This window comes from Dipodomys ordii, unplaced genomic scaffold (genome assembly GCF_000151885.1).
Source record: "Dipodomys ordii isolate 6190 unplaced genomic scaffold, Dord_2.0 Scaffold96, whole genome shotgun sequence".
NCBI lineage: Eukaryota > Metazoa > Chordata > Mammalia > Rodentia > Heteromyidae > Dipodomys > Dipodomys ordii.
Window position 1 is genome coordinate 584,159 of NW_012267312.1, and position 21,522 is coordinate 605,680.

The 21,522-nt window shown below is 33.8% G+C and overlaps 1 protein-coding gene across 1 annotated transcript in view; it reads right to left on the minus strand.

Moving 5' to 3' along the window:
* LOC105993437 (dystrophin-like) overlaps positions 1-21,522 on the minus strand; it is a gene marked incomplete at its 3' end in the record, with an annotated part of 1,816,642 nt that overhangs the window by 576,547 nt on the left and 1,218,573 nt on the right. The window contains 2 exon segments of the mRNA XM_013026710.1: positions 1,126-1,275; positions 3,850-3,997. Of these exon segments, the coding sequence (XP_012882164.1) occupies positions 1,126-1,275; positions 3,850-3,997 (298 nt within the window).

The following is a 21,522-nucleotide window of genomic DNA, read 5'->3' on the forward strand; positions in this document are numbered from 1 at the left end:
ACCCCACTAAAGATGTACTTTTTTTCATTAAAATTTCATATTGAGAACAAGACTGAATGATCACTACTAGAGCTATTATTAATCACCATATTGTGATGGGAAGTTAATTGCCTGGAGCAATATCCATTTTTTATCAAGCAGCAGAAAAGTCAAGCTTCATCTTTATTTAATTTCCCTTTTGTTCTCCATATTTATAGTAATGACTAATGATGACTGGCATGTGGTAAATATAACTGGTAAAAGATAAAACATTTATTTTCTTGAGGAAAATGAAAAGAATTTAGATATGGCTACTCACATACAATGGAAAATGATTTGGCTTAGGAACTGTGCTGCATTTTCACTTTAATAAGTTATTTTTTTACATTAGCATTTTTTGGGGGTTGGTCGTGGGGCCTGAACTCTGGGCCTGGGCGCTGTCCCTCAGCTCTTCAGCTCAAGGCTAGTGCTCTACCACTTGAGCCACAGCACCACTTCTTGCTTTTTCTGCGTATGTGGTGCTGAGGAATCGAACCCAGGGCCTCATACATGTGAGGCAAGCATTCTACCACTGAGTCACCTTCTCAGCCCCAAACATTAGCATTTTCTATTGTTTCATTTCCCTATATTTTTTATTTGTATCAATTAATCAGACAAGGGGGTTTCATTTGGACATATCAACATATACATACATCTATCATTCTAATAATTTATAAGAATTTCAAGTAATTTCAGCACTAGTATGAAATTACTTCTATTTTAAAACTTAGCTGTATCATATTTATAATTCTGACTTGTGAAACTTGTTGAACCAGACCACCTCCACCTTGCTTAAACACTGCCAACGTATACTGGATTACTGATTAATTATGCCATTCCTTTTCTGTCTAATTCTATAGAAAAAATTTATGTCAAGAAATACTAGTATCTATTTTGGCGTTTGGTCATTAATGTAAAGCCATCCACTATCACCATTTTCCCATCTAACAGGAAGCATACAGCCAAACCAAATCTTCGGGTTATAAAACAAAGCAAAACAATAATCCATATACCAGCTTCTTCCCAATAAAGTACTCAGGGAACAAATCAAATCTAAACACTTGCAATATTTAACGCATGTGACAGAGGAGATGGTTAATGTCTAACCTTTATCCACTGGAGATTTGTCTGTTTGAGCTTATTTTCAAGTTTATCTTGCTCTTCTGGGTTTATGGGAGCACTTACAAGTGCTGTTCCTCCAGTTTCATTTAATTGTTTTAGAATTCCCTGGCGCAGGGGCAACTCTTCCGCCAGTAACTGAAACAGACAAATGCAACAATGTTTAAAATGAATTACAGCACAATCTCAACTACCTTGTCTTCACCTTTATTGATTAGTTTATCAAAATGAAGCAATTTGACCAAGGCCCAGTGGTACATCAAATATCAAATATCTCTGCAGAGCACAGAACTGATGGATTGAAACACCCACGGTCGAGTAGATAAACCTTCCTACACATGACGCGATTATTGTATCCCTCAGAGAAAAATGTTAGCTACCATTAGGAGCGCTAAAGCAACACCTGAAGCCTAGCTGTTTGGAGAAAAACATGATAGGAAATAGAACAATTTGAATAAATCTGTCATCCCCTCAAGTACAAGAGGGGATGTCACTGAGTGAGATGCTGTACTTTCCATTTACACAGTGACAAGCACTGGACAAAGGTCTTCAGTTTAACCTAAGTATAACTCCATATTATAATCACTATTAGAGGCACTACCTATTATCTTTATTTAATACAGAAAGAAACTAAGACAGCTACATTGCGTAAAACATGTGAGCAACAAACATAACCCTGATTCAAACTTGATATTTTCATTCTGGAATCCTTATGTTTAACCTTTTTTTTTTTTAAATGTCTGTACTAGGTCTTGAACTCAGGGCCTCATGCTTTTGTTTGGATTTTTAGCTCAAGGATGGCACTTTACCACTTGAGCTACTCTTCTACTTCTGGGCTTTTGCATGATAAATGACTCACAGATTTATCTGCCTTGGCTGGCTTTAAAACCTGATATTCAGAGCCCAGCCTCTTGAGTAGCTATGATTACAGGTGTGAGCGACTGGAGCTGGCTATTTTTGACTTTCTCATCCCTGAATTTCTTTTCAGTTAGCATCAAATGTTTATGCTCTCTTTTCAGATATACAAAACCACTATGGTTTTACCATATTTTTTTATTATGAAAATACCATACAGAGGAGTTACAATTACATGGGCAAGATAATGCCCATGTAATCCTCCTTTGTTTCCCTTTTCTATCCCTTCCCATCTCCCCTCCCCCACCTATATCCCCCCCCTTCCTCCCTCCCCGGTTTTACTATATTTTATTGAATTAGAACTGAATGTCCAAGAGAGTTGCCACTTGCCTCATGATTTTACCTAAATTTAGGTTCACTAAAACACAATTACATATCTCCATGGCTCCTTATTTATTCTAGCTACCTTTGAAATGTCACAAATGGCTAGGGGGTATAGAAATAGATAATGAAGAACATTTCCATTATCATAGAAATTTATAAAGGACAATGTTGGTCTAAATTTAATAAGATTAGAAAATCTGCCCATTCCTAAGAAGTGAATGCTGCTAAACATGTGTATAAAATGCATTATCAATTATATTGCTACATATGAAACAGTACATTAAAATGAACTTCCCAGAACGGATGAAGTTCATTTTTTTCAAGGTGAGAACTATCTTCAGGTGGCTTGAAAACTTTTAATTCTTTTAGTTTCAAATGCCTAGTATAATGTTTAACATAATAAGTGCTCAGTATTTGTTTACTGAATTAAATAGTATTTTTACTTTAAACTTGATCCCCTGCTAGGGTGCAAATTTCTTGGTTCATAGACATAAATGTTTGTCTTAGATTTAATTTATATCCATAAGCCAACTGAATCACTGAGAAATAAGTAATTCTATTTTTCTGATTTCATAACCTTCCAAAATGAGGAGAGTCACAATCAGGTGGAAAATTTCATATGAAGATGAAATAAATAGCAGTTATAGATGTATATAATATTTGGCAGGTGATATGGGATAATAAAATATTAATTTCCGTTTCCCTTTCACCTTTTCTTCAACAATGAGAGTAACTCAGAGTTGTGTTACTAAAACTAAATCTACAAAAATTAAAATTAATCCAAGTATACACATCAGTCAGGTGAAGTAATCAGTGATAAATAAGCATCACAGTAAGAATGAATGAAAAGTTACTTGAACAAGCTGGGTGTTGATTCAATCAGTATAGAAAGTAAATCAATGGCTTGGCCCTTGTGCACAACAAAACAGAAACAATGCCACCAGCAAATCCCAGGCTCTTAATCAGAGTGTGAAGTAGCATTATTGATTTGGTAGTTAAGATTTTCCCTAATAAATGAGATTGTTCTTTACACAGATTCTCCTCCAAATCTTTTGGTATGTAGCCTAAAACCAACTGAAAGAGTGATTCTCATTTAAATTTAGATTTTATGATTTCACACCCTGTTCTTCATGTTTTGAAGTTATTAGAAGATGTGGAATTGTCAAAGAAGTCTCAAACTGCTTTCAAAGTAGCTTAAAAAAATAGCCACCATACATTGGCGTTTAAATGTATACATCTATCTATCTATCTATCTATCTATCTATCTATCTATCTATCTATCTATCTATCTATCTATCTATCTACTGCTTGGGAGCCATTGAGTTAAGATAAAATAAAGTTGTGTGAAACCATTTTAGTAAAGAACTATAAATAACATAAAGGCAGGCAATCGATGATTAAATACATTTTAAAAATAGATTTATATGCTCTTTATACAAGTAGGCCCTGGGGGATTTTAGAAAACAAAATTACCTTGACTTGTTCAAGCTTTTCTTTTAGCTGTTGCTCATTTCCAAGTTCAAGTGGAATACTAGTAATGTTATCGGCTTCTTCCAACCATAAAACAAATTCATTTAAATCTCTTTGAAATTCTGACAAGATATTCTTTTGTTCTTCTAGCCTGAAGAAAGAAGAATAAAATTGTTTTAAATGACATATTTCTCAAACTTTCATTTTTATTAAACCAAAAAGACACAGAAAGCATTTTTTTAAAAATCTAAAATATGTTAACATAACAGAAGTAATTTTCAGAAAATTCACTTGCTTTAAACAAAGTCATAATTCTGAAATGCCAGAGTTTCAAAAAAAGAGTTGGTTTGAAGATTCTAACGTTATGTCATAATATATACTTTGTTACGAAGTGATGTTGTTAACGTTAGAGCTGGTATTCTCTAGCTACACTATAGACTTTTTTTTTTTTTTCGGTTATGGGGCCTGAACTCTGGGACTGGGCGCTGTCCCTCAGCTCCTCAGCTCAAGGTGAGTGCTCTACCATGTGAGCTACAGCACCACTACTGGCTTTTTCTGCTTATGTGGTACTGAGGAATCGAACCCAGGGCCTCATGCATGCAAGGCAAGCATTCTACCACTGAGCCACCTTCCCAGATTATATATATATCGTGTTTCTTTGTTGTGAATGGCTGGTTTGCTTATGGTAATTTTTTCCAGTCATGGAGCTTGAATGCAGGGTCTGGGTGTTATCCCTGAGGTTTTTCACCCAAAGCTAGTGCTGTACCATTGAGCTACCGCTCCACTTCCGGTGGATCTCAGAGACTTTCCAGCCGGGGCTGGCTTTGGACTGCAATCCTCAGATCTCAGCTTCCACTTGGATTACACTCAGGAGCCACTAGTGTCCAGCCTTACTGTAGATACTTCTAGCCACATTTCTGGCCTGTACAGTTGCCAGTAGCAACTTCATTTTGCACAAGTTATAAGAATAATTGTACTGATAGATTACCTAGTAGCCTACGCATGAGGGTGGCAAAATTGTCCCTGCTTGGAAACTATTACAGTAGCTAAGTATATAACATGAAAATTTATGTTTAGAAATGTTTAATTAAAACAAACTTTATAGAAAATTAAAGGAAAAAGTAAAAACAAGATTTTAAAATAAAAACACTAAATGATCACATGTGAAAATCTCTTCCAAATTATGACTCACAATCTATTTGAAGAAAGACAAAGTGATTTATAATACCTAACATATGTTGGTCTAGTGGAAGTTTTTAATTATAAAAATGCATATACTGTATAGTATTCAATTAGTCATAAATCTATTCTTAAATGTTGGATAAGAAGATTTACAGCTAAACAAAATGGTTTTCACTTAAAATAATTTACTTTTTATTTTCTTGTCTTTTGGGAGCTGTATATCTGTTCTATGTAAGCTTTTAATTGAAGCATAATAAACATCTAGGAAATTGAACATATAAATGAACACTTAATGAAATTTTAAATATTTCACGTACAATGTGACTAGAGAAAGATGCACAATATTATCAGAAATCTCCTCTTGATTCCTTACATTCACTACCTTCAGTCAACTTTGTTTATAAGCTAATGGAACTATATGGTATGTGTTCTTTTGTGTCTTGTTTCTTTCACAAAATAAGCATGCTGTATATCATTTTGATTTGTTCATTCTCCTGGATGTAGAATATTCAATAGTTTAAATATATCACTATTGATAAATCTTTTTAAATTTCTGTATTTTAGCTGAGAACTGTAATTGCTTCAAGTGAACAAATGTTTATTAGGATCATCCTATTTTCTGAGAAATCTGCAGGGCCTTACAATCAAAGATGGGTGCACTACATATCTTGCTTTGAGAATTTCAGTACACACAAACAACTTTGAAAACAAAGAATTGTGATTAGTATAAGAAGAAAACTTATTTTGGGGGCAGGGCTTGAAAGACATGCCAGAGAATATAGGGAGTCTGAGTCTTGACATCTGAAGAGATATCTCTGGGTTACAGAAATAAAACACAGCGTGTTCAAAACAAAACTTCGCAAGAGCTAAATTATCCCTACTCACCATAACAAAATCTAGTTATTGGACTTCATTCATATTCAGTTTTGCTATTTGTTGAGAACATGTTCAAAAACTACTCTGTAATGTGATATTCTCTCCTCTGTCTATTTTCAACACAGGACTAAGAGCTTTTCTTTGAAAACTCATGTCAGATTTAAGTCACATATACGCAAAGACTTCCATTACCTCTCAAGTCAGTAAAAGCAAAAACCCCAACACACTTAGTACATTATAACTTTCTATGAGGATCTAGATATGTGCTTTCTACTATAGTATCACTATCATGTGTGACTACTGAGCACTTGCAGTGTAGCTGGTATGAACTGGAATGAGCTCAACTGTAAAATACACACTAAAGGGAGCATGATCTTTGTACCTTCTGTCCAACTTTACTGGGAACCCTAAAGTGCTGTAAAAAATGAAGACTACTTTTTAAACATTTCAATGAATGCAGAATGTTTAAAGTGAGAATCTCCTACTTATCATACATAGGTTGAAAGGAGAATATTGATAATATTGTTATGTAATGCATTAAACAAATATACTAAAATTAATTTTACCTGTGCCTTTTTTAAAACATGGCACCTGGAACAATTTCAATTATGAATGTGGGTCAACTGGTTTGGGCACTAAACAGAACATATAAGATCTGATGGTCATCAAAAAAATGCGATATATATTTCTCTCTCTCTCTCTCTCTCTCTATATATATATATATATGTATGTATGTATGTATTCTATGCCTCTATCACAAAGAACGACACAACCCCATTTGTTAGGAAATGGAAAGACTTGGAAAAAATTATATTAAGTGAAGTAAGCCAGGCCCAAAGAAACAGGTCCCATGGTTTCCCTTATTTGCAATAACTAGTATACATCTAGGATAATCTTACAAAGTAGACAAGTAGAAAAGGTCAAAAGCTATGCACATATGACTATGTAAGATGATGCTAAGAGAAATGAATCCCAAGATAGGAACACAAGAGGTTTTATCTTTCTTGCTGTTGTTTCTAATTTACTTAAAATGCACTATGTAATTTTTTGCTTCTTTTGTATGTTCTTCCCCCATGGTATAACCACTGTTTTCACTGTATTTGATGTCGGTGCACTGCATCTTGTATATACATTTTTCTAATTTGGGGAGGGGAAGGGAAATAACAAAATGCTGAAATAAGGATACAGGTTGACCTATGGTAACAATGAGATGTACAAGACACTATGTTGAAAACAAACTTTACAGCTTGGGGGCAGGGAAAAGTTGAGGAGGTGGAAAGGGAAAGGATAGTAAGGGAAAAAGAAAGGAGTGGGTTACAGTGCTCGATAGGAAATGTACTCTAGACGTGTAACTGTAACCCCTCTTTACAGTATCTTTAAAATAATATATATTAAAAAAATAAAAAAAGATCTGCGGATCTCCTCTCTTCTGACATCTCATTCTCATTTTTAACTTCTTTTGTCTGTGTGTTTTGAGAACCACTAGCCTCCTTGCCGTGCTCTTTAAATATATTAAATTAAATCCCTAATTCTCAGCTTTTGCCTTGGGATTTTCTTTACATAGAAACTTGTTCCCTAAAATATCAAACCTGGTTAGCCCTTCAAATCCTCCAAGTCTCCCCCCAAACACTTACATTCTTTCTTCTTGTATTTGTATATCTTTTTTGTGGGGGAGGGACATTCTGTTGTGGGGCTTGAGCTAGTGGAGCCCAGCTGTCTATCTTTTTAATTCCTAAAATTCTCACGCTCTTTGACTTGTTGTTGTAATGTAATATCTGTCTTTTACAGATGAAATTAAGCTTCCTGATAGGAAGAATTTGAGTCTCTAATTTATTGCTCTAATATTTGCTCCAGACGTAATGTCTGGTGTAGTATAGCTGAGCAATAAACACACGTTGACTTAATGAATGTGTTCATCATACTTTTCACTCTTGGATGCATTTCTGTTCTTAAACAATCTTTCCAATACTTTGAAATATGAATTATAAAACATGGTTTAATTTACCCTCCTAATGTACACTACAGTATTTCAGTTAAAGACATCCTCAGTCACAGAACATGTTGTATCATTATTTTGGGTACCAGAGAGAAGGAGGGTAGAGGTGGGTGGGGAGTACTGCTTATTAATATGTTACTTACAATTGGATATTTTATTTTACTAGGAGATTTGTTTTAGATTTATTTATATTTTGTGTTAGCCTAACAGTAAAATATATTAAAAATTTGCTAGTCTATTGCTAAATCACCTTCACATTTCAAGTTGGAATATCCTATACCATTTTTCAAAAATTATTTTTATTGGCTTTAAGTAGTTGTACAGAGGGGTTTCATTTCAACAAGTCAGTTTGTGAGGAAACTACAACTTGATCAATGTCTTCTCTTTCATCATTCTCCCTGATCTCTCCCAACCCCACGCATTCCCACAAATTTCCTAGTTCTACTTCACATACATGCACTTCTTCTCTCCATACTTCTACCCTTCACCCTTTGAACATCCCAAGCCAAGAGCAGATTCTTGGCATTTATTTTGTTGAACTGGACCTTTCAGGTGGAGGACATTAAAAACTGGTGCTAGGAGGGCTAATGTTAGCGTTGCTTCTTTATAGACCTTATTGGAAAGCAGCTGGTTCCACTTGTTGGCAGCTTGTTTTAGAATATGGGAGAGCAATGTTTTTCTTTGTTTTCTCCAAGAGGAAATATTCTAAACAAATGTGTTTTATTTGAGCTGATGATGTAGCATTTTTCAAATATTCTAATCTGATTCAATTCCTGAGGTTTAGATTTTAAATATTTGTATGTTCCTTTTTGTAAGTTTTGGTCTATATTACCAGTTGACACTACAACATCTTGTATAGTAGTCTAAATTCTTTATTTAAGGAAAGTTTGCTGAAATATGATGTTTGTAAACTTAAGTAAACTGGCAAGTCTTCTTTCAAGTTTTAGTTTTTATTTACAAATATGCAAGTTTGGGGAAGAGAAGTCCCAGAACTCAAAAGCAAACAAAAACTTTAATGAGCAGAGAAGCACAGTATCAAATTGAAATAAGAACAAGCCCTGATTCTTGAATAAAATTCTAAAAGCAAACATTTCCACACTTCCAATATGTCCCAAATTAGTTACTTGCATATTTTATTTCTTGGAATACTCATCCAGGAGAAAGATGGGTAATATATTTATTTTAATTGAGATTTATACATTTAATTGAGATAAACTCCTACAAATATTGTGTATTCTCTTCACTTAATATCATATTGTATTTCCCAAGGTCATTAATTACTCTGAAAATGGATATTTATGAGCTGAGTAATAAGCTGTATATGAGTACAGCATGTTTGAACATTCCTCTATTCTTAGACATTTAGTTTCATTCCATTTTTATGATAATAAATAGCTACATCAACCATATTTGTTTATACATTTTGGCTCATATGTCTGTTAAATTCCTTGGAAAAGAAGAAATGCAAGAATACTAAGGATTCAGTTAACACTTAAATTTCTTTGTAATGCTGATATTAAGAATACTTGCAACAATGAGAAGTACAAGTTGTCATATCGAAAACGAACTTTACAACTTTGGTGGGGGGGAGGATTGGGTGGGAGGTGGGGGGAGGCTGGGAAGGGATGGGAAGGGGAAACAAAGGAGGAGGTAACAATGCTTGATAAGAAATGTACTCATTATCTTGCCCATGTAATTATAACCCCTCTGTACAGTATTTTCACAATAAAATATATAAAAAAGAATACTTATAAACTCCTACCAGTGGATTAAAAAGGATTGGGATTTGGGGGGAGGGGGGAGGCTGGGAAGGGATGTGAAGGGTAAACAAAGGAGGAGGCTGCAATGCTTGGTAAGAAATGTACGCATTATCCTGCCCATGTAATTGTAACTCCTCTGTACAGTATGTTCACAAATAAAATAAAATAAAATTAAAAAAAAAAGAATAGCCTTATCACACTTGCACCTCTACTGAGCACTCTACTTTATATTCCATTTTATTGGGACTTGGACTCAGAGCCTCATGCTCTTACTTGGCTTGCCTTCCATGACTCCAGCCCTGATTTTTGCTTGTGTTTTGGAGTTGGAGTCTAGCAGACTTTCCTGTCAGGGTGAACTTCAAACTTCAATCTTCGAATCTCAACCTCTTGATTAGCTACAATTATAGTCATAAACCACAGGCGCCTAGTGCCTTTATGTTCCTGATGAAATTTAAAAAAAAATTGACATGGGTATTTTTATAGTTTTTATTCCTAAGAATGCTGGAAAATGACATATGTGCATTTTACATTTTATGTTTTTATTGTCAGGGTCTGCTATGTTTGTTGCCCATTTTATCTGGACTTTGGTTTGTACAAGTACATTTCAAACTATGTACAAAATGTAAATATTAGAATATTTTTCTAGGCTTCCTTTGATTTTTAGTTTGGTTTGGGATTGCATATTTTTCTAAATAAATATGTCAAACAGTTTATTCTTTTGTCATTTTATTCACTAATACTATTCCTAAAATTATGTGTATTCTATAATTGCATTGACAACTTTATTTTGGATCCTTTTACATTCATTAAAAAATTCACTAAAAATGTAATACACCTTCAATATCTATCAAGTCAAATATCTGATATCAAATGACTTTTCAGAAATTTATATTTTTTACGCTGTAAATCTATTAATTACTGATTTGTTCCACTTTCTGCATTTTTAAAAATTTTCATGAGGTTCTGGTTGTTATTTCATTGTAGACTTTTGTGATACTAATACACTACTAGTCTTTAAAGATTTAAGTATATTGAGTTTTTTGGTAAATTAACCCTTTCTCCAACCTCAGCTATTCAAACTTATATAATGCATCATTTGGTCAAATTATTAAATAAATCTCAATGAGGAATTCAATTGGGATTGCATTAAATAAATTTGTGAAGAATTATCTTCATAATATAATTCTGCCAAATTGTCTATGATTGGGACACAGAATATTTGGAACTCATTCATGCACTGCAAATAATTAAGTGCATTTTATAATTAACCTTCAGCATCAATTTGAAAGCCAGCTACTTGCAGATAATTTTATGGCCATTAAGTACATACTAACATAGAACATTCATAAGAATTCCCAGGTGGAAAAGTATCATCTCTTAAAAAAGCACACACTTTGGTTACAGTCTTTGCTCTAATCTTTCTTTTTACACAAAGCAAAAGACTTTCCTCAGGGTATAATTTTCTCAAAAGTCAAGAATCTTTTAAAGCATGATAAATATTTGGTAGTTTTTTGTCTAGAGTTTTTTCACTATATTTTGAAATCTAAGAAAGATGGTGCCAAAATTTCACTGGGACCTTGTTATAATCTGCTTTTCCAAGTGTATGTGTTTTCAGAAATTTCAAAAGCCTCGATTTAAAGTTTTTGAAGATGCAATTTATGAATTCATTATTTATTATGAATTCATGTATTCTGATGATTGCAGAAAAGCAAAGGAACACACTATTTCCAAGCTTGTCTCTTGACAGAACAGTTTAAACTTGCTTTATATGGGCATTCATCACATGAAGTGTTATTTCTTTGTTTACCTACTTGCTTAATGCTTATGGTAGAATTTATTCAGGCATGTGGTCGTAATAATAATGAATGGGATATTTAACATTACCCATCTGCAATTAAGTGCTAAATATTTTACTTTTAGAGGCATTTCAATACATTTAGCCCTTTCTTTTAGAGAGTGGCTTCTGGTTGAAATATTGGCTTGGCTACTGTGTACACTATAAATGGTCCTAATGCATGAATATGATGGTGAGATATTCGCATAATCAGAAAGGAAGAATTATCCATGTGTTGTTAAATTCAATGAAGTCAACATTAACTCATTTTTTCTTCCCATGACTAGGCATGGAACTTAAACAGTAACTCTTAATGACCAGCTCCACATGAAGTAAGAATACTGTCAAATTACTAGGCATGATTACAGTGGTAAGAGAAATTACACAGGGTGTCAGGGAAAGCACTAGATATTTTCATGTTTGAATCTCTTTTAACACATCCTTCTGTATTGCTTATGTAAATACTCTTCACAAGGAAGCTAAATCTCAGGAAATTACCATATGTACAAATAAAAGAGGACACTTCAACCTGTTTTCCAAATGAGAAGTTCATCGCCAGCTTCTTTGGTCAACTTTAACATAGAATCTTTAGAACACATCGATCGAATCAACACCTTTATACTTATCAAGCTTAAGTGAGAATGAATGTAGTACTTTAAAATTATGTAATACAAATGGTAATGGCAATTAGAAACATTACATTCCTTTGTTTGTATTTCATACAAAATTGTGTGAAACTTTGGACTTTTTTTATACTAATTATGAATTAATCACCAAACTCAGCCCTCCAGAAGGTATCATTGTCAATTGTACCCACTTTTCCTGAGTTACACTATTTCTGAATCCACATGTAATGTTCTATATTATGAACTTTATTGGAAGCCACATGCACATAATTACATAATGCAAAACATGTTCTGTTATGTGAAGATGTTTCTCTTTTTTCTTCTGTGCCATATGTCCATAAGCCATACAACATAACCATTTACTGAGTTGTTTTGGAGAGTATTCTTTCCAAATCTTGATCAACATAGCATCCAACTCTTAAAATTGTGATGTCGTATGACCAAAGTTAATCCTTATAACAAATTTGCTTTCAGTTTTTAAGATTCTTGCTGCTCCATGATTTCATTTATATAAGCCACAAAATAAGCATTGCTTTAATATGCCAGACAGCCAAAATATCTTTCCCAGAAAGAATTTTGTTGTTATGAGCAACATAAAGTAAGCAAGGATCTTGTTATTTGAGAAATTTTTGAAGAATTCAAATGTGAGGTGACACTTGTGGGTAACCCTCTTATTTAAGAGGGCTATTTATTAAAAAGGGTTATTTAAGAGGGTTTATTTCCTCTTATTTTTAGAAAAACTAATAACTTCCCCAGATTATATGCCCTATGGGACATTCTCAGAGTCAGACATCAAGCCTTAACTCCAGTTAAACCAACATGCTTCCCATAGTTGGTTAGTACTTGGGTCACAGAATTATAACTTTGTTCATTTTTTCCTAAAGTTCATGCCTCATAAAATAAGTTGTTACTCAAATGCATAACATACCAAGGCTTCTCAGTCATTTATATAAGAAATTTATTGGTACCATATCCATACATACAGAGGAGGATGAGACAAAGACTGTAGCTTAGTAGTGAGAGCACCTAAACAGAAAAGTACAAACCTAAATACTTCTGACTCTCTGATGAATGGATGAATTTAGGCAAGTTATTTAACCTTTATAGGTTTTGTTTTTATATTTTAATACCAAGACAATAAACAACTCCTATGCTTGTGAGGACCGTCCTGCTCTCCAAACCCCAAGTTTTAGCTTAAGTCATTGCCACTAGCTTTAGACAAATGGTAGAGAAACTAAAAGGCAGCACACACAAATGGGGACATGGATACTGAGCTTCCTATTTTGAACTCAGAATATAGCCTAAGCTTATACACTTATCCACATAAAAATATTTATAAAGCATGGCATGAGTATGCAGTGGGGGACTAGCTGAAGTTGAACTTTTTGTTGTGCTACCGAACAGGTCTATTTTTCTCTTCTGTCAATTTGCCTTGCTAATTATTTTCCTTTAAGAACACAATTAGAAACTTAATGTTAATCTGGTAGTAACTGTGCTATTTCATGTTGAAGCAGATGTGTAAGAAGGATTTGTTGAAGATCTACTAGTGTCCAATGATATGAATGTGAATATAAACAACTATCTCTAGCAACATGAATTCTATTTGTGGGGAGGCTAGGAATTAAATATGACAAAGAAATGAAATGTAACAGATTGTAATGTAGTGATAAGTGCTGCAGAAAAGCAATAGGAAGTAAAGATAAGGGATAGAGAACTTTGAGGGGGGGTTAAGGAATGGCTGCAATTTTGTAATAGTGTGAGTAGGGAAGATGTCATTAAGAGGGCATTTTAATAAAATCCACTGGCTTATTAAAAAGTGAGTCACTTTTCTTACTTGTGCAGCTAGCTATTATATTCCAGTCTCCCTTTTCATTAGGTATGGCAACATAAATGAGCACTTCTCAAAGGAATGTGAGCAAAAGTGATGCTTTCAGGTATCAGGCCTCCCTCAAAACTCTACCTTCTTCCACAAAACAGGTGATAGCTTGCTCTGTTGAACGTGAAAAATGTACAATACTTTTGAAAGTCACATGTTCAGAGTTGTCAGAGCCATAAAGACAAAATATCTTGGGGTCTCCTGAATCAACACGTGGAGGGAAGCTGTTAGTTGCTCACAGAAGAAAAAAGTTTTCATTAGCAAGATTTTTTTTTTCAGTTGTGGGGCCTGGGTGCTATCCCAAACCTCTTTGTGCTCCAGGCTAGCACTCTACCACTTCAGCCACAGCACCACTTCTGGTTTTTGAATAGTTAATTGGAGATAAGAGTCTCATGGGGACTTCTCCCCAGGCTGGCTTCAAACCACAATCCTCAGATCTCAGCCTTCTGAGTAGCTATGATTATAGGCATTGAGCAACCGGTGTCTGGTTAGCAAGAAATTTTGACTGTACTTAGCCACTGAGAATTTTTTTTTACAGCTGATTGAAATAAATTAGGTAATATAGAAAAAATAGGTGGAGAAAACCGTGTAAATAACAGAAAGAACACTGGGAACAGAGGAAATGAGTACCAAGACTTTGAAGCTATAGAACAGTTAGAATTTCCCCAACACAAAGACCTCAAGAAAATGTTTCGAGAATAACAACAGAAATCAAAAAGCCAAATCTTCGAGGTTTTCTTCCTAGAGTTCCATTGTTTTCCTGTTTATATTCCCTATCAAATTCAATTTTTAAAAGAAGCAGTTGTAGAATAATATGTTTAGGGAAGCTGGATTTAATGTGTTCTTTCACTCTGCTTTAATCAGTCAATTCACTGAGCCCCAGAATTTCCTCCAGGTAGGAGTGTGTGTGTGTGTGCATGCGTGCATGCGTGTGTGTGTGTGTGTGTGTGTGTGTGTGTGTGTGTGTGTGTGATATTTCTACAAAGGCACTCAGTTACTGGGAGGGTCACTGAAAACTCTTACTGTAGATTGTCCTCGAGCATAGGAAGACTTACATAATCTATCAACAAAGACTGTTACAAAGCCATCACCATATGGTGAAAGATGCAATGAAGAATGCATGACTTGAAATAGCTTTTCTAATTTCAGTCCTGGTTAATGTTTTCTTTTCCTAGACATCCAAAAGACCATCATGTTCCTTCCTAAACCCACTCCTCTGTCAAGTTCAATGATTGGTTGCAAAAATTTCTTGTCTGTCAAGCTAGAAACTGAGGGTCTCTCGCTCACACTCTCAGTGGAGCAATAAACATGTCTAGAATTCAACTTGAGACCCTGATTCAGGCCACTTCTTTCTACTTTTCATCTCACCATGTTCTTCAATCTCAGTTTGGGTCCTAGAGTCCTTCTGACATTGATTCGTAATTTGTCCATTCCCTTCTACCCAGGTTTCTACCCACTCTTGACATTTCAGCATGAGAGATCTTCCTAAACTAACTCTCTGATTATGTCCTCCTAACCTGAAATAAATTACCATTTCCAATGGGGTTGAATCCAACCTCTGTAGTGTGGGTCAAAAACTCTTTGTGATCTGGTCTTTTCTGATTTTACTTTGTCTTTCTTATTTGCTTTTACATTCAAAAATCAACAGAAGAACTTGCATCTTTGAATTCCAATACTCTATCCATGTCAGGACTTGTCACACAATGCTCCCTGTGCCAGTAATAGCCTTCCACACATTTGTAATTGCATAGCTCTTAGTTAGCTTTCCAGGCTCTGGTTAGACATTGCTTCTCATTATGTTTTCCAGTTACAATTTATAAGACCTGTTATGTAGCCAGCACCAAAAGGACAACTGTGTCTTTTATGATTAGAGTGTCAGTATTTCATTTAATATTTGATTAGTTCTTAAACTAATAATAACCAAATGCCATCATTTGAGAACAATATTGTTCATATTAGTCTTGGAAGATTTTCCATGAATCACAAAGTATAAATATGTGAAGAGTGGTTATATGTGAAACTAAATTCAGGTCAGGGAAACTACATACTAGGGCTTTGCAAGCAATGGCCCATGAGCTAAATCATTCCCATTGTCTGCTTTTATGAACAAAAATCTTATTGGAACACTGCCACATTAATTCATTAACGTATTGTCTGTTTTTATGTTACAACACATCATTGAGTAGCTGCAGTAGAGACTGAATGGCCCACCTAATTTAAAACATTTATGTCTAATATTTACCTAAAGATCACCATCTGCTATTACTAAGTATTTTCCTTATACACATACTAAGAAATGAAAGTTATGAGAATTCTGATGTAAGGAATCCATTATATTATTTTAAGGTAGTTCATGTGTAACCAAGAATTAGAATTACTCCTCACCCTCTGAAACTACCATGAACTTCTTATATGACTTTTATTTCATAGGATATATCAAAAAGACAGCTCATAGAAAAACTAGATATTATATCTCCTTATAGATATTTACTCTGTTTACATTTACTACTTTCCAAGTATAAGAATATATTTTACTAAATATACTGTAGATTAAAACAAGAAAAGTACCCATAGCTCTGTCTCTTTTCCCTCTGTATTTTTACACTATTCAAGTTTCTTACTGTTCTTTCTTCTGATCTTCAAACTACATTTTAAATAATTTTGCATTCTTTTTTTGCTACTTAGTCGTTTTTCTCTGTTTTATGGTGATTGTTATTAGCATATCTATATTTTGAATTAGTTTGATTAGTCATAATTTCTACCTCTAGAAAAATGTCATACTATGATATTTTCAGGGGACTAAGAATAGATTATATGGAGAAGGAAAAGCAAGGAGAGAGAGAGAGAGAGAGAGAGTGAGAGAAACCAAACATGTTTTTTTCACACTTTTATCTTGCAGAAGAAAAGGCAAAGGGTATTTCCATTTCATTTATTTGAAATCTGCCCACAATACCAGGTAAGTGCTTCAGAAACACAAGTTCCTATCTCTAAAAGAATTCAGCCACAGGAGGTACAAGAATAGTGACATTGCCTCAAACCGCAGTTCCTGGGGGTCCTAGAGACCTATTAAGAAGGTCAGCAAGGTCAAAACTATTTTCATAGTAGCACTCAGATGTTATTTGCCATGTTATCTTTCATTCTCTTATGAGTGTTCTAGGATACATGATGTGAGATATGGCAGCACATTGACTGTTAAAAAGATAGACATATCAGCTATCTCCTCTGAAGTTAAACATTGGAGACTTAAACAAGTGGACAATATACCACTTTTTCACAGTATCTTTTCAGTTGTATAAAATATTATTTAAATAGACATTTATTTTAATACATATATAGTTTTCCTATGAACTAGTAACAAATGTTTCAAACATTTCTGAACTAAATTCATCCTTGGTAATCTACAGAAACAAAAGCTTTTTGGAGTCATGAATAATTTTGAAGAATATAAAAAGATTTTGAGGCCAAGAAGGCTTCACAACACTTCTATGGAAGAATTAAATATACAAGATTTAAATATATAAGGTAAGTAAAGAGACAATTTTTCTTGATTAAAAGAAATACTGTTTTGTCACCAGGCATAAAGAATCACAGTTTATCATGTATTTCTAGAACACCAACATAAAGACTTCAGACAATTAAATAATCCAATATGAAATGAAAATCCAAACAACTCATTAAGTATGAAGAACTGCACAAGAATTTTCCTCTTAGATCCTGGACATTTGCCAATGAATTTATAAGAGGCAGAAGAAGGTGAGTAATATAGGCCAAGCACATGAAGGCCAACTTTTAAAGTTAATCAACTATTTAAATATTTACTTGTGATACTGTGTAATATGCTAGGCTCGGTAGGGCACTTTCAAAAGATACATACATGACTCACCTAGAAATTATAACCTCATGACATGTCGTTAATTTAGTATTTTCTCCAATAAATGTTTGCATCTGCACAACATACAGGGTCTGAGTGATGTAGTCAACACAAAACGTTGATAGTCTAGTAGGAAATGGCGAATGTATATGTAAATGTGCATAGTTAAAATATGTAAACATTGAAGTGTAGCTATATATCAACAAATATTTATTATGTGTGTACTAACTAACAGACACTACTACTTGATGGATATTGATAGATCTCTTAGGAATTACGTTCAGCTCGGATAAAGAAGGGGTGAAGTATTCAAGAAAAGGGAAGAGTATAATGAAGTATAATGAAGTAGTAATAAAACATTCCTTGTTTAATGTTGCCATAGTGAGGGAATTGCTGAAGAGAGTTTCAGGAGACCATGCTAGAAAGGTCAAGCTGGGTTGGATTCTGAAGACTTCTACATGCTTGCTAATATTAAAATATTACCTCTGTAGTTAAGGAGAAACTTTGGAATTTCATATATAACAGTATGATATGATATTTATATTTCAAATGCCATATTAATTAGTCATTAAGATATATACTAAGAGTACTTAAATGGATTGTGTTTACATGATAGCTTATCCTGAATTATCTATGAGAATTAAGATTTTATCTTACATGTATTTTATTGGAGTGTTATTTATTCTACTGTCTATAGCAATTATCAAATTTATTAAATACTGGGTCAAATATACAGAGGAACTATGGAAATCTTCCTATGATTTCTAGAGATTGATTTTTTTTTTTGGGTCCGGTCGTGGGGCCTGAACATCTGGGCCTGGGCGCTGTCCCTCAGCTCTTCTGCTCAAGGCTAGCGCTCTACCACTTGAGCCACTGCACCACTTCCGGCTTTTTTTCTTTTTGCTTATGTGGTACTGGGGAATCGAACCCAGGGCCTCATGCATGCAAGGCAAGCACTCTACCACTGAGCCACCTTCCCAGCCCCTATAGATTGATTTTTTATACATAAGATAGATTATTCACTTGGTTAACTGCATACTTAAAATATTAGGATAAAAAACTTTAATCTCAAAGGATTAAAAAAAAGATTTAGAGACATATGAGGGAGGTAAAGCACTGTTAACTGAAGTAAGTTTCCTAGTACCTAGATCAGTAGGGCAGACAATGGATTGACCTAACATTGAAGAGAAAATTCCTCTGTAGGTATATGATGATTGAAGGGAGCTTCTCTCTCTCCAAGGGAGCAGACCATCATTGCTTCCCTGCTGAATATAAGAAGGGGTTGTGCTTCCACTCTACAGAGAGAATTGATAGTTTCTACAAAAATACCACATCATTTCTTCACTCTGACTCAAAAGGCAAAATATAACAAAAATCCAAGTAAAGGAAAATATACCAAATATTGTATACTTGCATTTGTGTTCTGCACACATCAGAGAGAGAAAAGCAAAACCACTATCTTAAGAGACAAATGTAATGAGGAAATATATTCACTTTTTAAACTTTTATTTTTTGTTGCTTTTAACTGCTATGTTGAGTTTTTATTATTAAATGAAAAACTATCTAATAAATGTATACAATATGATGAGTTGACTAGAGGCATATCCAATCAACCCATAACTGCAACAAGGGTAATAAACTTATCCATCAACTAAAAAAGATTCTTTTTATCCTTTCTTGATTTTTTTTCAAATCAAACCAATTAAGCTCCATCCTCTTAAACCTACAAGATCAAAACATAGTCACTATATTATTCAGTATATCTACAACTTATCCATCATGCATAACTATAACTTTATAGTTCCCAGTACCTACTGGCCCATCCACAGACAACTACCATGCTTCACTCACTTTTATGAGTTTGACTAGTTCAATACCAGATACAATAGAATCACATAGTACTTATCTTTCTGTGACCGATGTCTTTCATTTAAAATATACCCTCAAGGTTTACATATATCAGCATTGACATTGTATTTAAGGATAAATAAGATTACATTGTATGACTTTGCTATACTTTATTCAACTATTCATCTTTCAATGAATATTTATGTTAACTGCATATCTAGACTCCTGTGAATAATTTGGCCAAGACCAAGGGAGTCAGGATTAGAGTTTCATTTACTTTGGATATATATGTATACATATATATAATATATATGTGTATATATAAATACATATTTATTCCATTACCTATCCTACAGAGTCCAGATTTGTCAGTCACACTATACTATCACACCTTCCTTCCACTTCACTTTTCCCTTTTTTCATTATAGACTCATTGAGTTATAATCTATATATCAGAAAATTATACACTTATAATTCAATAGCTTTTGTAAATATATGAACACAGCATGTCTTTCCTTTTTGCATGTTTTCTTCAATTTCTTTCATCTACATTTTATAGTTTTCACTAGAAAGGTGTTTACTCTTTGGCTGATTTATTGCTAGCTATTTTTTGTAGTTTTTATAAATTGGATTGCTTTTGTGATTTCCTTTTCAGATCACTATTGGTATATAGCATGTCACTGTTTTTTATTGGTTGGTAAATTGTATCCTGAAATTTTGCTAGATTTGTTTATTAGTTCTAGTATTTTTTGGTAAAGGCATTGGGGTTTTCTATGTAGGGGTTCATGTTATATATAGACAAGGAAAATGTGACTTCTTCATTTCCCTTTAAATGTTCTTTATTTCTTTCTCTTGTCTGGTTGCTCTGGTTAGAACATCTAATGCTGTGTGTGTATCCACAAAGCATTTCTTTGAGAGAAATCTTTCAAATTTTCTCTATTTAGTCTGATATTGGCTATGGGTTTGTCATATATGGCCTTTTGTGTGTTGAAATAGGGTCCATCATACCTAATTTGTGTAGAATATTCTATCATGAAAAGATAGTGAATTTTACCAAATGCCTTTTCTGTATTTATTTGTGTCTTTCTTCATTCCACTGATGTGATGGGTCATGTTAGAAAATTTCACTTACAAATTTCATTAGGGTTTTCATTTTGGTTTTATTAATAATGATTTACTTTTTATACAAACTTATTAGTCATTTGTATATCTTCATTGGTACTTTTTAATTGCATGTTCTTTCTTAACATTGAGTTGAAAAACTATATTCTGGATAAAAGTTTTATGTGTATATGTATGTGTGTGTGTGTGTGTGTGTGTGTGTGTGTGTGTGTATGTGTGTGTGAGAGAGAGGTAAGAGAGAGAGAGAAAAAAACAGTATTTTCCAGTGTGTAGCTTGACTGCATTTACTTCTTTCCTTGAACCACAAAAGTCTTTATTTTTAAAGTCTAATTTGTATACTTTTTCTGTTATATGTTGTGCTTTTGATATCATTTCTAAGAACTCTAACCATGATGATACAATTTTTCTCTTTTTTTAGAAATATTATTTAATTCCTTCATGTTTATGGGATATTTAATGGGGTAAATGTAAATCTTTAATGTGTGTGTATTTACTTGTTCCAGCACCATTTGGTATAATAGATAATCCCCCACCCTTCTGGTTGAATTGTCGTACCACTTTTGTCAAGTATCAAACAACTTCTGTCTATCTTCTCATGGTTAAACGTGTCTTAGTTGTTATCAAGCAAGAATGGTCAGCTGTCATGTTCAAAGACTTCAAGCAAATAAGGCTTTCAACTTCTGCC